Genomic DNA, 15821 nt, shown 5'->3' on the forward strand with positions numbered 1-15821 from the left:
CTCCTTCGAAAATGATTCACACCCATACTGGGGGTCAGGGGGGGAGAACTGGGAGTAGCCAAATTGTTAAGGTTTTGGTCATTTTTTGTTTGCGATGTAGGAACTATACTGTAAATAATAAATACAATTTTAAATAGTCTTAAATACAGTTACTATATTTCACACATGCAAAAATTTATTTAATATATTTAGACATTAATCATTTAGCATACGCTCTTATGCTATCGACTTTATTGCAATAAACTTAAAATGGGTAGGTGGACAACAACACAAACCAGTAATATAGGCCTACAGTATATTTTACTCAGTTAATAATATTAGCAAAGGAGTGCCTGGCGCTTATAGCTGTGGTGTATTGCAATATACCCCAACCCCTGACCATACCATATTGCGATTATAAACCGGTTACCAATGCCATTACAGCAGAAAAGGGTCTGTGACGTCATACCAGTGGTCTCATGTACCAATCAGAATTAAAGATTCAAAACATCCAGATAACAACGTATAATATATAATTGCCTTAGGCTGGTTGCGCACTCGTCTATCACTTTTTACTCCAAGCAATTGTCCTACATTGTTCACATACTCAAAGTGCAATTAGACATGGGGGTCCATAGCCAAACATGTGGGCTATAGGCTATATTGCTCGCCGGCAGATGGTGCATGTATTTCTTATATCCTATTGCTCATATACTTTCAACCACAGCATCTGTCGTGACTGTATGAAGGCGGAGTTTCTTAAGTCGTCAAATGAAATTGCTGCGGAAACTGGCAAGCCACCCCCCTCGAACGGGAAGGGAAGCAAATCGGCATTCTCAGCTTTAAAGGGAAGCAAAGTCAAATACCACGGTCATCTTAACCCGAATCAAGAAAATCAATTTAGAAATTGTACCCAAATAGATTTTCAAAATGCTGTCATGCACAGAAATGATTACCAGGTGTCTCCAGTCTGCCAAGCATGACCACCACAGAAAACAGCAGCAGCTTCTGCAGAAGAATCAAAATCAAGGAATCTCTATCTTCCAAGATGTAAGTAGCCTAGTCTGCATTCATCGTCAATATTTTACATTAAATGAAGCATTAAGGCTAATTGAGAAGGCCCGTTTCTTTGTAGTCATCATTTCACGTAATTTGTCATCATGTGGGTAATAGTATAATCCTATACATTCGATAGCCAGGCAGCTGTGAAGCGTTTAAATATGCTGTAGGTCGACATTGTCGAGTCTGTTTTAATCGAGGCCTGTTAAACCAACCAAAAAGATATTCGGACATTGTTTCGAACAATAGAGTGATGATGTTCAATTATCATTATTGGTGAACATCCAACAAGGTGAATGCTGTTTAAAGGTTATTACCGTGTAAAAATACCACTCAGGCAAATATAGGGGCTCATCAGTTTACCACCTTCGGTGTTGCATGGCAGTTCACCTATCTTTTTTTAGAAGATTGCTTGAAATTGACTTGTGTACAACTCCTTTACATATTTGTGCGATCTTGTTCCCTATTCACAATTTGACGAAGCAATAGTTCAGTTGAATGACACATGCTGGCATTGCCTCATTAAAATCTCATACATTAACTGTTGGTGCTTACAGGTTGTTTTCCCTTTTAATTAGTTTCCCCCCGATTTAACAACAAAATGCCACAGCACTCGTTGTACAGCGTTGTTGCAGGGACATTGTTTTACTTACTCACTTCAGCTTTAAAAAATAAAACAAATTAGGACGGAATTTTTTTGTTAACACATGAACCTTCAAGTGTTTTTTAGTGAAATCTTAACTAATTAATTCACCTCCATGTTTATTGAAACTCTTGTGCATCAGCGCAAAATCCCGTATAAGACCTCTAGTCCATTGATGAGGCAACCTTCCTAGAACAACATGGTTACCGTTATGCTTGGAAAATGACCCAGAGTAATTCGAGTTTCAAATGATCATCTTTGTTCAAATGATTAGGAATACTTTTTTTTTCCAGAGTGGTGGCCCCTTTATTGAATGTTAAATTATGTTACTTGACATTTTAAACATACATTTCGTGTATAGTTGATCTAGTTGTTCTTTTGCACTTCCAGATATTTCGCCGTGCAGACAAGAATGGTGAGTGCAATTTTTGCTGTTATAAAGATCACACAAAACAAATTATTTGTATTATGATGATAACTAAGACCTTCACAAACGCAACCAACATTTTATTTTATTAGTCTGTTAGGTTTTGTTGAGTAAGTCATAATGGGCCCCTATATAGCTCAGCTCGCTTGCAACGCCACCACTTTGGGTTTGATTCCTATGGGAGGTGGATATATGCACTCAATATTGTATGTTTTTCTGATTAAGAGTGTCTGCTAAATTACTAAATGTAAATGTAGGTTGCTTCAGCGGTTTAAGCTGCTACCCTTTTCATATGTACAGTACCACTGGAGCATTCTATTTGATGACCGGCTAGCAGAGGTGAAACCGCCTCTCCCCAATCCTGGCAATAAATAGCGAAACATTTAAACATTACGTCTTAAACTTTGTTTATTGTTCAACAATCTGTCAGTTTCAAATCAAACCTGTCTATTGTGTGCTTAAAGTAGATGGACTAACTAGCAGGTTACAGTACAAGACAACAATAGATTGAGGCAAGAATATACTTACAGAGCGGGTGGAAAAAACAACTTTAACTCCTCCCCCAGTTCATTTTATTGCTCTAGCATGTTTATCTTTGGAGAGAATCATGGACTTACAGTACAACTGCCCCAGCCTCTCCTAAGTGTCCTCTGTTTTTCCTCTTTCAGATGATGGCAAACTATCCCTGGACGAGTTCCAGTCTTACTTTGCAGATGGCATTCTGACCCTGGAGCAGATGCAGGAGCTTTACTACTCCATTGACAGGCAGCAGACAGAGTAAGTGCATCTCACCCTCCTGTGGGAATGCTCCTCAGTAATCGTCTGTAACTATGCAGAGTATCTTAATAAGGACTCCAGGATGGATGATGCTTGAAGCTGAGGGAGTCCTAAAATGTCTACTGTCCACATAGGTAAATAATATACAGAAAGAGGACAGACAAAGTTCATGCTGTAAATCAATTGTCATGTAACTGCCCAGTGAACTCAATTTCAGTCTTTGCCCCTGGCCCCTCATATAAATATATACATTTAGGTGAACATTTGTGGGAGGAAATATTCATTTTCAGGGTGGGTCAAATATGCTACAGGAACTCACATTAATTAATGCCAGAAGGAGAAGCAACAGTACCACTATCTTATTGTTGCCTGAACATTTCCCATGAAATGGCTCTCACAAATTTGAATGGCAAAGCTGAACAGCTAGAGGCAAAAAGTAAGTAGAATGGATCGGTTTTCCAATGAACTCAGAATGGATTTACTTTTGCCTTTTTAAAAGCAAATAAAGGTAATACTCTATTAAATCACTCACAAATATTGTTGCTGAGCCATCCTGTCCTTGTATTTGTTGCCAAAGCATTGCAGGCCCTTCAATGGCACAGCGATAAAGTCACTGCCTCAGTTAGCTGTCATTGCAAGACCATGTTTTGAATCCTGCTTTTGGATTAGTCCAGGGTTCCGGTGGAGAGTGATGAAATTGGCCTGGAACACAGTTTTCCAGGCTTTCAATAAAATCAGCACCGATTTTTCGGTAATGTTTGAATAGTTGGGATAACACAGCAAGGTATCTGAGACCTTTTGTCCATGCAGAATCTCTCCAGGTCCGCCTTGGTTCTTGCTTGTGGACTCTCCTCGTCAGTGCATCCCACATGTTTTCAATGGAGTTTAGGTCAGGGGACTGAAGCAAATGCTTGATTGAGTGGTGTGAGTTCTTTGGCATGTCTATCTGTTGATAGACATGCCAAAGTCCTTTAATCATCTATCACCTCATTTTTATACCCTAGTTAAACAAGAAGAAAAATATAATAAGATACTCATACAATAACTTTTTTTTTCATAGCCTTTTTTGCTAATCCTTACCATAAGTGTCATAATTTTAGATAAAGTAGCACTGTATCTGTAAGCACTGGGCAGTTTAAAGCGGTGTTATCCTCCCTGATCCCATTTTTTTTGTCTTGTTCTGCTCATTTCCTGCCATTGCAGCAACTTGGACACAGACAAACTGTCAGGTAATTCCTTTGGACTTTTTAACGCTTTTGTTGAATTGGTCTCTTAAATTCTTAACTGCTTTTTATACAGCATTGTATAGAATTTTGAATCATGCAACGCCTACATGTTTTTTGCCATTTAGCGTACAGTGAGGGGAAACTTATTTGATCCCCTACTGATTTTGTAGGTTTGCTTACTGACCAAGAAATGATCTGTCTATAACTTTTATGGCAGGTTTATTTGAACAGTGAGAGACAGAAGAACCACAAAAAAATCCAGAAGAATGCATGCAAAAATTATTATAAATTGATTTACATTTTAATGAGTGAAATAAGTATTCGAGTATGGCAAAACCCTTGTTGGCAATCTGAGGTCAGACATTTCTTGTAGTTGGCCACCAGGTTTGCTCACATCTCAGGAGGGATTTTGTCCCACACCTCTTTCCAAGTAATTTAGTTTTTGAGGCTGACATTTGGCAACTTGAACCTTCAGCTCTCTCCACAGGTCTTCTATGGGATTAAGGTCTGGAGACTGGTTAGGCCACTCCAGGACCTTAATGTGCTTCTTCTTGGGCCGCTCCTTTGTTGCCTTGGGCGTGTGTTTTGGGGCATTGTCATGCTGGAATACCCATCCACGACCCATTTTCAATGCCCTGGCTGAGGGAAGGAGGTTCTCACCCAAGATTTGACGGAACATGGTCCTGTCCATCGTCCCTTTGATGCGGTGAAGTTGTCCTGTCCCCTTAGCAGAAAAACACCCCCAAAGCATAATGTTTCCACCTCCATGTTTGACGGTGGGGATGGTGTTCTTGGGGTCACAGGCAGTATTCCTCCTCCAAACGCGGCGAGTTGAGTTGATACCAAAGAGCATGATTTTGGTCTCATCTGACCACAACACTTTCACCCAGTTCTTCTCTAAATCATTCAGATGTTCATTCGAAAACTTCAGATGGGCCTGTACATGTGCTTTGTTGAGCAGTGGGGCTTTGTGGGCGCTGCAGGATTTCAGTCCTTCACGGCATAGTGTGTTACCAATTTTTGTCTTTGTGACTATATGGTCCCAGCTGCCTTGAGATCATTTACAAGATCTTCCTGTGTAGTTCTGGGCTGATTCCTCATAGTTCTCATGATCATTGCAACTCCACAAGGTGAGATCATGCATGGAGCCCCAGACCGAGGGAGATTTCGTTATTTTGTGTTTCTTGCATTTGCGAATAATCTCACAAACTGTTGTCACCTTCTCACCAAGCTGCTTGGTGATAGTCTTGTAGCCCATTCCAGCCTTTTGTAGGTCTACAATCTTGTCCCTGACATCCTTGGACAGCTATTTGGTCTTGGCCATGGTGGAGAGGTTGCAATCTGATTGATTGCTTCTGTGGACAGGTGTCTTTTATACAGGTAACAAGCTGAGATTAGGAGCACTCCCTTTTTCATTACCTGTGTAAAAGACACCTGGGAGCCAGAAATCTTTCTGATTGAGAGGGGTCGAATACTTATTTCACTCATTAAAATGCTAATAAATATTTAACATTTCGGACATGCATTTCTCTGGATTGTATAGTTTTAATTCTGTCTCTCACTGTTCAAATAAACCTACCATTAGAATTATAGACTGATAATTGCTTTGTCAGTGGGCAAATGTGCAAAATCAGCAGGGGAACAAATAATTTTTTCCCTCACTGTAGAAGTATTCAACATTATACATGACTGCTCTTTGTATTTCCAGAATATTTCTCTCCTCACCTGGGGGAATATCTGAATGTCCTGTCAGCTCTAGAGAAGCTGAATGTTGCCATCTTGAATGCAATGGACAAAACAAAAGAGGTTTGTGGCCAATGCAGATTTCCTAACTTGAAAACAATTCATGGACTCATGGCAACTGCTTACAAATTGAATTAGAATGTAGAATTGTATGTCTAAGATTACAATATCAACATAACATTAATTCCTATATTTAAAAAATAGGTTTAGGAGCTAGGTAGAGCCACCCTTCAACAGAAAGGGCTATTATTGTTATATTTTATGTGTGTGTGTGTGTATATATATATATATATATATATATATATATATATTACTACACTTTATTGCAATAGAAAATAATCAGTACGATTAACTAATTTTTATACCACTTCCAAAGGATGTACTATTATTGTTGTCATTAATCTTATATAATAATAATAATAATTATTATTATTGTTGAAATGATCAACTTTGTGGTCTTACTCTTCCTGCGTCCCTCACCCCTCCTTGTACAGGAGTACCAGGGCTCATCTGTGTTGGGGCAGTTTGTGACCCGTTTCCTTCTGAGGGAGACAAACACCCAGCTTCAGTCCCTGCAGTCATCACTAGACTGTGCTATGGAGGCTGTGGATGAGCAAAGCTGCACTAGCAGGTACTCTGTGTTTACCAGTTGTCCCCCTACAGCTCCAAGTGGAAAAATACCAAGTCTCCAAAAAACATGATTGTTTAATAAAACCATGAAAAGTAGTTTACCGAACTTAAGATGGGGTGTTTTGCACGGAACATGTGCTATGACAGAATGGTCTTAATATTAATGGGGTATTAAGATTGTACATATGGTTGAGCAACATATTTTCCGTTTGTGCTTCGAGTACCTGGAACGATTTTTAATCTTTACACATTTAATGTTTCAAAACTTGGTTGATTTTCCAATATCTTGTCAAATTTGTTTCCTCTCATTTATGTTAGTGCCAGTTGCCTCTAGCTTGTGTGTTACAAAGTAATTTGCTTTTAACAGTGTAGCTGACCATTCATTGTTATTTCATTACGATTCTGTGTTAAGAATATGCCTGTGTCTGTATGCAGAATAATGATCAAGCAGTTTGACAGTGACAGTTATAAGGACAGTGTTAGGCTGTTGACGACCATCACTGTATTTGATAACCGTAAAACTGATGTTGATGTGGCCGATCTATGTTTACTGCAGGAATATGATCAAAACACCAGAGGATCTTTCTCTCCAGAGACTTACCAAACGCCCGGGTCGTCGCCTCCTAAAGAACCTTTGTCTATCTCCCAAAGACCCCTACTCTGGCATGCTTACTACAGGTAGACGCTGATGCACACATTTATTTGGCCTCCAATGAAATTATCTGTTTGAATTCGAATTATAGCAATATGTTTTTCAGATATTCTCTATTTTTCCACATTGAATGTTATTAGCTTTTAACCACAACTTATATCAAATTAAGGATCTGTGAATAAATGTACTTAAGAAACAAAGTTATGCAACACTCCCCTGTGAGAAAAAGCAATTGTCCCCTTAAGCCTCATTTACATTTAAGTTATGCGTTCGGGTGGACTTCATTTCAAACGGAATGGAATCATAAGGCCCCGTAGCGGTTGAAGTCTCCATTACAAAACGGGCGCCACATACTTTAGCATTGTTCAAGGGTCTGTTAACATAACCAAAATGAATGGTTTCTTCAGTGGTTCCTGCAAGCTTTGTTCCCCTTCTTCTAGCTGATGGTTACATCATTGAGTAGGATATACTTACTTCTACTGAGTTCTATGGTTGTTCTAACTTGCTATATTAAAATGTATACACTGTCTGTAAGTCTTGATATCTACTACATTACCACATTGTAAAATCTTTGACAGCAAGACATCCTAACACCACCATGCTTGACCTATGGGATGAATAGTGTGTAATGTCATTTATGGTTTCACCCAGACGAATAGGGGCCCATCACACAATAATCGACATTCGACATGTCAATTCATACGGTACAGTCATGTATGAAACGATGACCTGACATTCTTGTTTCCTTGGATAAGGTGTGAGTGTGGAGCCAGACAACCAGCACTGGAGTTCCCAGGTCAATCGCCTGCATCAGCTCATAGACAAGCTGGAGAATGAGGTAAAACTTTACAAGGTTGTTAGCTAGAGTATGGGGAACGAGGTTCACTGTTGTTAGCTAATGTCAGGGGCAATGATAATTGAGGTATGTGCTCCAGTGGTTGTTAGGCGGACATGTGATTACATACAGCAGGTCTAGAGATTGTGTGCATATGATAGGTCTTTCCGTGTGGTCATAAAGATGTGCCATGCCAGTATTTGCTCTATTGGTAATGTTGGTAGGGTCTGCATTATGCTCAAATAAAGTTGACTGTGCATTGGAATACAAATCAAAAAAACTTGTTCAAGACAAGTCTCTATTGAGACTCTATGAGTCTCTATTCAAACACGACTGTCTCACGGACTTGGTGATGCTTAGTCAACTCCAGTTAAGTCACGTTATTACCCCTCCTGCTGGATAATGTGTTATTAAGAAATGCTCAATAAACAATGACATCTAGCTAAAACTGTAATGTTCTATGGCTGCTTGAATCAGATAAACTGTTTGTCAACTCAACCTCATAGGCAGCTGCCTATGACTGACTAACTAGGCTACCATACCAGATTTTTTATTTGGTCTGGTTTGTTCTGTTGTCAAGCTTGTTTTTTCATGATTGATTGAAATGTTAATGCCTTCATTGGCAGAGTCCACATCTGGAACCACTCAAAGAGGACACATTGGCCGGCACATATAACTCGGTAAGACCAATTCAGTTCCCTTTCTGTTGTCCCTATAAGTAGATTACCTAAACTCACAGCTTGAGATTTGTGATTTATTGGATTGTGAAGCAATTAAAAAACAGGCTAGGCCCAAAAGGTAACGTTGGCAACGTCCGGACAAGGTAGTAGTCCTTCCCCTTTTCAGCCCATTTTCCTCCTATTTGTTGCCTTATGAACATGCCCCATGATGCAACTGGCCTGAAACATTTTCTTCTCTTCCCACTCAACAGAACATATTGCTGGTGCAGAGACAGATGTCTGTGAAGGAAAAAGACAATGAGGAATTCCAGCATGCCCTGAAGATCTATACCGATGCCACAGCATTCCAGGCCAACAATCTGCAGTGTGTCTCTCCTTCTACATTGAATTAATGGCCTATTGTTTTCATTGTGGATGTTAGCTATTGTGACTAATTGAAATCACCCTAAAACATATAGCTACATATGGCTGAAACATATTGCTACTCTCAATAGTGGAAAGGGTCTTATAACAATTGTTTTGGAATAATAACATGGGTGACAATAGTTCTGCCTTTGTGGTATGGACTAAAAACACTAATATAGGGAATTACAGGTGTCATCCAAATGTGACTTCTTTGTTCCAGTGTGTCTGTCCAGACTCTTCCAGAGAGATCCTGCTTCATCATGTATGAGTTCTGGCAAGACCGTCTCTCCTGGATGAGGTACATAAAATATTCTGTAGTCCCAGCCATTTCAAGCTAAGTACTATAATTTTGATATTGCAATGCTCTCGTTCTTGACTATGATTTGAAGTACTCCAAGGCCTTAATGATGGTCCAACCAAGCAGTGACAGTCCAGGTCCATCCATTAACTCTCCATCACTTTGTCCTACAGTCACCTGCAGAGCCCCATCAGCAAGACATTCCAGAGCTGCGTAATTGATGTGTTGGAGGACCCTGAAATGGTCTCAACCATGCTCCTTCCAGGTTAGTTCCATACAGGGGATGGGTTTTGGGGAATGATTCCGCCACTGATCCCGAGGAAATCCATAAATGAAGAGTTTGAAGTGTTTCATTCCAAGACGCTATGTGCATTGTTTTGGCATCTTAGTCATTTAGCAGGCGCTCTTATACAGTGCAACTTATAGGAGCAAATATTGCTCAAGGATAGAGCTGGGAGCTCAGCGAGAAAGAGCCTTGCATCTACTAGACATGATGTGGTCATGCAGGCAGTTTTTTGGTGGTCATAAATTAAATGAATACTGTAAGTTATTGACATGACTCTAATGATGGCCAAATGTCCAAATGATCAGTAAACTGATGTTGTTTTTTTCAGCATCTTGGTGGATTATGAATAACAACTGACAGGAGTGAAGTTCCCATTGAAACAATGAAATTCAAACAATATCAAGAGGAGTGTTTCTATCTCTTATTTTGACTTTTGCAATGCGTTTCTTCCATGTTTACCCCAGCATACTAAGGACTATTTCATGGATAATATGCTGTGTTTACTATATATTTTATATTTTTATGCACACCTTATAGGAACAGTATGTAGAATTGGTTTTCTGTGTGGAAGTTAGCTGAATTGCAGCAAAACCTGTTTGCATTCAAACCAACTCTCACCAATCTAGCAACGTAAATTAATAATAATGGACATTTGGTGGATATTTGGTTTCTCTTGTTAATTAGAAATTGCAAAATATGATCCATTACATATTTGCCAACATGTACAGTATGTTGTTACTTCTGGCATTGTTCCGATGGGCTTGAGCAAAAGAGAAATTAGATAAAATAGACATTCTGCATTTAAGGATGCAGTTTTGCATCTACCCAATATATTATTTCAGGTGAATTAATGTGGAGAAACGGTATCGTTCCACTGTTGCTGAAGCTATATTATGGACATTTTGTGATACTACAGTACAATACAAAAATTCTACATATTGTTCCTTTAACTATGAATCAGCATGACTGTCCGCCCAAGCACCTTTGTTATTGTTGTGTTTTCTTTTGACAAAACATAGGGGAGGTTTAAAAAAAACTAACAAAAAATAGTGCAATACATATTCTGGTGTTCTATTTCTTGATGTCAGAGAAGGGTACAAACATTAGGACTCCAGGTTTAAATCAGTCCTAAAACAGAATTCCGTTTGAGAGAAAGAGGAAGTGAGAATGTTGTGAAATATTTTTATTGAAATCCATATCATTATAAGAAATGTTTTTTGCTGTGGATGTATCCGTTCATTTGCATGTCTTGTAAGACTTTATATATAGAAGTAGAAATAGACATACAAGAAAGAAACATTGCATACATATTTTTACCATTTCCAATGGTTCTTTGGTACCTTCGTAATGAACATTACGTTAAAATATGTTGTGAGTTACTTTAACATCCTGCTATGTAACATGTTAATTACATATAAAACATATACATCGACTGTGGTCTATGGCAATACAACACTACAAACTACAACTAAATAATAAATCATATAATATAGAGGTTGAGTTTACCAATTCATGTGTCCAATTCATCTACCAGATGTATTGAGCAATGTTAACCCTAGCTCATTAAGAAGGTAAAATAACAAAATACTACTCCAATGATTTGCAATAACTAGTTTTTATTTTTTTGTACAGTGTTATTTTTTAAAACAGTTATTTGCACTCCAGGACATTAGTTCGGAACATTGGGCCTCTTCGATGAAATGAAATAATGGATCTGTATTTATCTTCGATTAAGGGATACGATGTAGGGGAGGGATACAATGTAGATCTTTAGTCACTTCATCAAATATCTATGTAATATTACACATTAATAACAAAAAAAGAAAGATACTAGTGACATATTAGGATCTTTATTAATAGTAAACCTTAGGTAGCCTGACCTACATGTTCTTGAATTAAAATGAATTGGTAATTAATAGGAAACAACACAAAATAATTATATCAGAAACACTGAAATGTACCACTCCTATGAATGTTTCATATGCAATCTGATGTACAAACATGGGCAATAATATTGTCACCCTTGCACTTTATTCAAATAATGCTCCATTTGTTTCTACATAAAATGTTGTAAATGACTATTCTGGCTGGAAACAGCAGATTTTTTATGGAATATCTACGTAGGCGTACAGAGGCCCATTATCAACAACCATCAGTCCGGTATCCCAATGGCTCATTTTGTTTGCTAATCCAATTTTATCATTTTAAGGCTAATTGATCATTGGAAAACCCTTAATGATCAATTATGTGTTACAATTATGTTAGCTCTGCTGACAACTGCTATGCTGATTAAAAAAGCCAGAAACCTGGCCTACTTTAGACTAGTTGAATATCTTCAGCATCTGAAATTTAGTTTGATTACCGGCTCAAAATGGCTAGAAACAAGGAATGTTCTTCTGAAATTCATCAGTCTATTCTTGTACTGAGAAATGAAGGCTATTCCATGCGAGAAATTGCCAAGAAACTAAAGATCACAAAAAAAAAGCTCAAACTGGCTCTAACCGGAATAGAAAGAAGAGTGGGAGGCCCCAGTGCCCAACTGAGCAAGAGGACAAATACATTAGTGATTTGTTTGAGAGACAGATGCCTCACAGTTCCTCAACTGGCAGCTTCATGAAACCGTGTAGTAGATAGAATGATAGTGTATATTTCTTTGGTTTGCAGGTGAACTAAACTAACAATTGTGAATAATTTAGTGTAACTTATCCCACAAGTAAATGCCACCAAATTCCCCAGATAATATTACTGACCCCTAGAAGCAGTTAGAAATAAATAGATTTCAAGCAGTTAAGTCTTTAATTGAACTGTGGTGAGTTGCAGTTGTCTGCAATATAAAAATAATTGATTTAACCAGTTTGAATACTTCCTTTGTGGATGTGGCACAAAAGAAAACGAATCATTTTTGGAATGGTCGGAAAAGGACATCAATCAACTGCCACACAGATTCAAGCTGACCTTTAGACACAAGTCAGGACAGTTTCGAACCACACTGTCGCCAGCGCAAGACCCAGGAGGAGCTCACTGCTGAGAGAGAGACATTAGAAAGCCAGACTCACTTTTGAAACCCCCCAGGAATGTTTCAAGACAAAACACTGGAGTGTTCTGAAGTGACTAGCAATGACTATAGGTCTAAATCATATTCAAAACCTGTAAAGAGATCTGAAAACACAAGGTCGCAGGAGTCCTTCAAATCTTGGATCATTGGAGCCGCCTGAACAAGAAGAGTGGGCCAAACTGTCAGTACAGAGGTCCTGGTAGCTCATCCATGGCAATAGATATAGATTTGATTTCAGTTATTTTAGTCAAAGGTTGTTCTACCAAATAATGAGCCTAGGGTATCATTGTTTCTAACTGCCATATATATAATATATTTATACTTTTTTTTATAGTTAAATATACTAGGTTCTGAATCAAAAACATGTTCTGAAAGACTAACAATGAAGTAAAGGATTTTGAAGACCAAATGCTTAATAATACATATTATTAAAGTGCAATGGTGCCAATCATTTTGCTTACAACTGTAGATATGGCATTATAGAGAAAAAGCTGTAAACCAGTTTCTACAATATGTATTTCTGCATTGTGGACATTTGACACTACATGTAAATATTCTTGATGAAGTCTAACCTATCACCCCACCCCTAAGAAAACGACACAGCTGTGTCCTTGTATTGCACAAGTTGTGTCATTTATTACTGCATGTTTCAAATCCAGCCTGCCAGATACACTGTGGGGAGGCCGACATCCTCAGAGAGACCCATCACACACACCTTGAATGGCTTTCTCCATGAAGTTTGCACTTCTCCATGTCTAAAATATGCATTATCGCTCAAAACATGTTCTTTACATTTTAGTGTGCGCACATGAGTTATTGTTTGTGGTGGTATTTTTTTTCTGTCATAATGAAACAACAACACAACCAACATTATGTGTGGGGGAAAAATCCCTGCATTACATTTTGAAAAGTTTCTCTGTGTTTGGATAATAGTAATGCTTTATGGGTAGAATGTCTTAATGAAACTGAAACTACTTCACATGTTGTTAATGATTATTACTAGATACCGTTTGTCATCTGGTAGCAGAGTGTTGCTCATGCTAAATGGGGATGAATAAATATCCAATCTACTCTGTACTGTATTGTTCTTCTGTCCTCCAGTCATACCATTAACATTTAAAACCAATGTTCCATATTTATGCAGATGCTTTGTTTATTTTTGGCATGAAATAAAGTTAATGAATTAACTGTTTTCCATCATTTTGATTTTCATTAACAGTAAAGCAGGGATAATTAACTTATTCACTACGAGGTCCCAAGCCTGCTGGTTTTCTGTTTTACCTCATCATCATAAATTGCACCCACCTTGTTTCCCAGGTCTAGATAAGTCCCCGACTACTGTGAAACTGGCTTTTAGGTCCATAGTTGAATACCCCTGCAGAAAAGGGTATGTGTATTTCTGTAAGCTTTATGGTGCAATCCACATACAACTGTAACTGAATTGTGTAATGTGTCTTTATGACATAATAACAATAGAAGGCTAACCATCCTGTTTGATGTCACTGACCTGGTTTTGTACACACTGATGGCTTTCATGGTGTGCTTACTGATTCATTTGGTGTTGCTGATCCCAGCGCTATATTGTTTGTAAGAATACACATTTCTATTGTATTTTTATAAGCATGAATTTGCAATACAGATTGAACCAAATTGATATTGCAGTCATAATTATGAAAACTAAATGCATTAAACCCTATACACACCAATTTTCCACAACAACAGACCATATATTTCTTTAACTATTGAGATGCTTTGAAATGTCAGTTTTGTCGTCAGCTGTCTTAGAACCCTATTTATAGTAACTTAAAAAAATGAAAACATTCAGTGGGCCCCTCGAAATATGATTTTCTTGTCAGTTAAAGTTGTTGGTCCTTTGAAATGTGTTGCTATATATATATTAATATATATATATATATATATATATATATATATGTATATGTATATGTATATGTATATGTATATATATATATATATATATATATATATATATATGTTTATAGTATTAGCAGCCTCAGCCTTGGAAGACTGTTTGAAAATCTGCAATGTGACAAAGCTCCAACTTGAATATATGGCAATTACTGGACTAGGCACCATGCTTCTGGATTATGGAAGTTTTAGTCTGCATTTAGCTTTGAATGGGACCAGATGTGAAGATCTGATGGGATTTTTCCCGACAACCTCAGGTTCGACTGACACTAGACAATTTTACCCTGCTCCACTGACTTTGTATTAGTTGTCGGGCATATTTGATCTCCCGTATCTGACATTTTCCCCTCAATATTAACTAGGTAGTTAACGATATACTGCATCTAAAATCGTTCATCATCAAAATTATATCAAATACTATGTATTTGACTTCTTTAGATCTGGCATTTGCTGTCAAGTTTTAATAATGCACTTGAGACCAAATTGTCATCAGCTGTCATTGTAGATGCACTGAGGAGAATGCTCGATTTGCCATTAGCTCCAAAACGAACGTTCAAAATGGTATTGTGACTACATTTTTAATCCATGAATAACCCATGTGTTAAATATGTATTCTGTTTTTTAATCAATAAAAAAACATTTTAATTTGTTTAGTGAAAATATTGCAGGCATTTCAGAATCATCCAAATTCAACATTTCAGAATCATCCAGATAAATGTCTTTCTACAAATGACTTGTTGTTGCAGATCATCATGACAGTTTTGATAACCACTTAGGTTATAGAAAGAAAGTCTGAATTTTAATTTGCTTAGTTTACATGGCCAACCAGAAGACTGAACAGTCACTACCCTTGCTCAAAGTTGAACTGGAACACCAATTAGATTTGACTGATTACACAAAAAATGAAAGGAAGGTTGAGCCATAATCAAAGCCATAATCTGTCTGAATAAGTAATGGCACCATCCAGTGGCGTTCAATTAGACAACTTGAATATTTGCTGGTAACTCAGAATTTGACATCCAGAGTTTCAACTTTATACTCAAATCTCAGGTAGAGGAGATATTAGTGCAACATTGATTTTGGTTACTGTATACAGTACCTCCATGGAATCGTTATTCGTTAGTATTCAACCTTGCAGGCATTCAATTGGCTGAATGCTGGTCAAAGAGATGGAAGAAAAATGTGTCCTGCCTTCAGGGA

General features: G+C 37.8%; 1 protein-coding gene across 1 annotated transcript; it reads left to right on the plus strand.

Annotated features, from left to right (window-relative positions):
* The first annotated feature begins 748 nt into the window (after positions 1–748).
* Positions 749–13887, plus strand: LOC105013862 (N-terminal EF-hand calcium-binding protein 1). The gene is made up of 13 exons (XM_010875700.3): positions 749–1029; positions 2072–2096; positions 2777–2885; positions 4089–4114; positions 5820–5917; positions 6349–6485; positions 7041–7162; positions 7892–7974; positions 8598–8651; positions 8903–9015; positions 9277–9354; positions 9528–9619; positions 9969–13887. Exons 1-13 carry the CDS (start codon positions 910–912, stop codon positions 9995–9997), a joined length of 1086 nt encoding a protein of 361 aa, XP_010874002.2. The 5' UTR covers positions 749–909; the 3' UTR covers positions 9998–13887.
* The last annotated feature ends 1934 nt before the right edge of the window (positions 13888–15821 follow it).

This window comes from Esox lucius, chromosome 12 (assembly GCF_011004845.1).
Source record: "Esox lucius isolate fEsoLuc1 chromosome 12, fEsoLuc1.pri, whole genome shotgun sequence".
Lineage (NCBI taxonomy): Eukaryota > Metazoa > Chordata > Actinopteri > Esociformes > Esocidae > Esox > Esox lucius.

Bases quoted from the DNA above. Each gene is read 5' to 3' on its own strand.
- LOC105013862 (XM_010875700.3), top strand. From the start codon at position 910: ATGCTGTCATGCACAGAAATGATTACCAGGTGTCTCCAGTCTGCCAAG. The intron at 5,918-6,348 runs GTTTGTGGCCAA...CTCCTTGTACAG, and splicing joins CAATGGACAAAACAAAAGAG to GAGTACCAGGGCTCATCTGT. The intron at 7,975-8,597 runs GTAAAACTTTAC...CTTCATTGGCAG, and splicing joins TAGACAAGCTGGAGAATGAG to AGTCCACATCTGGAACCACT.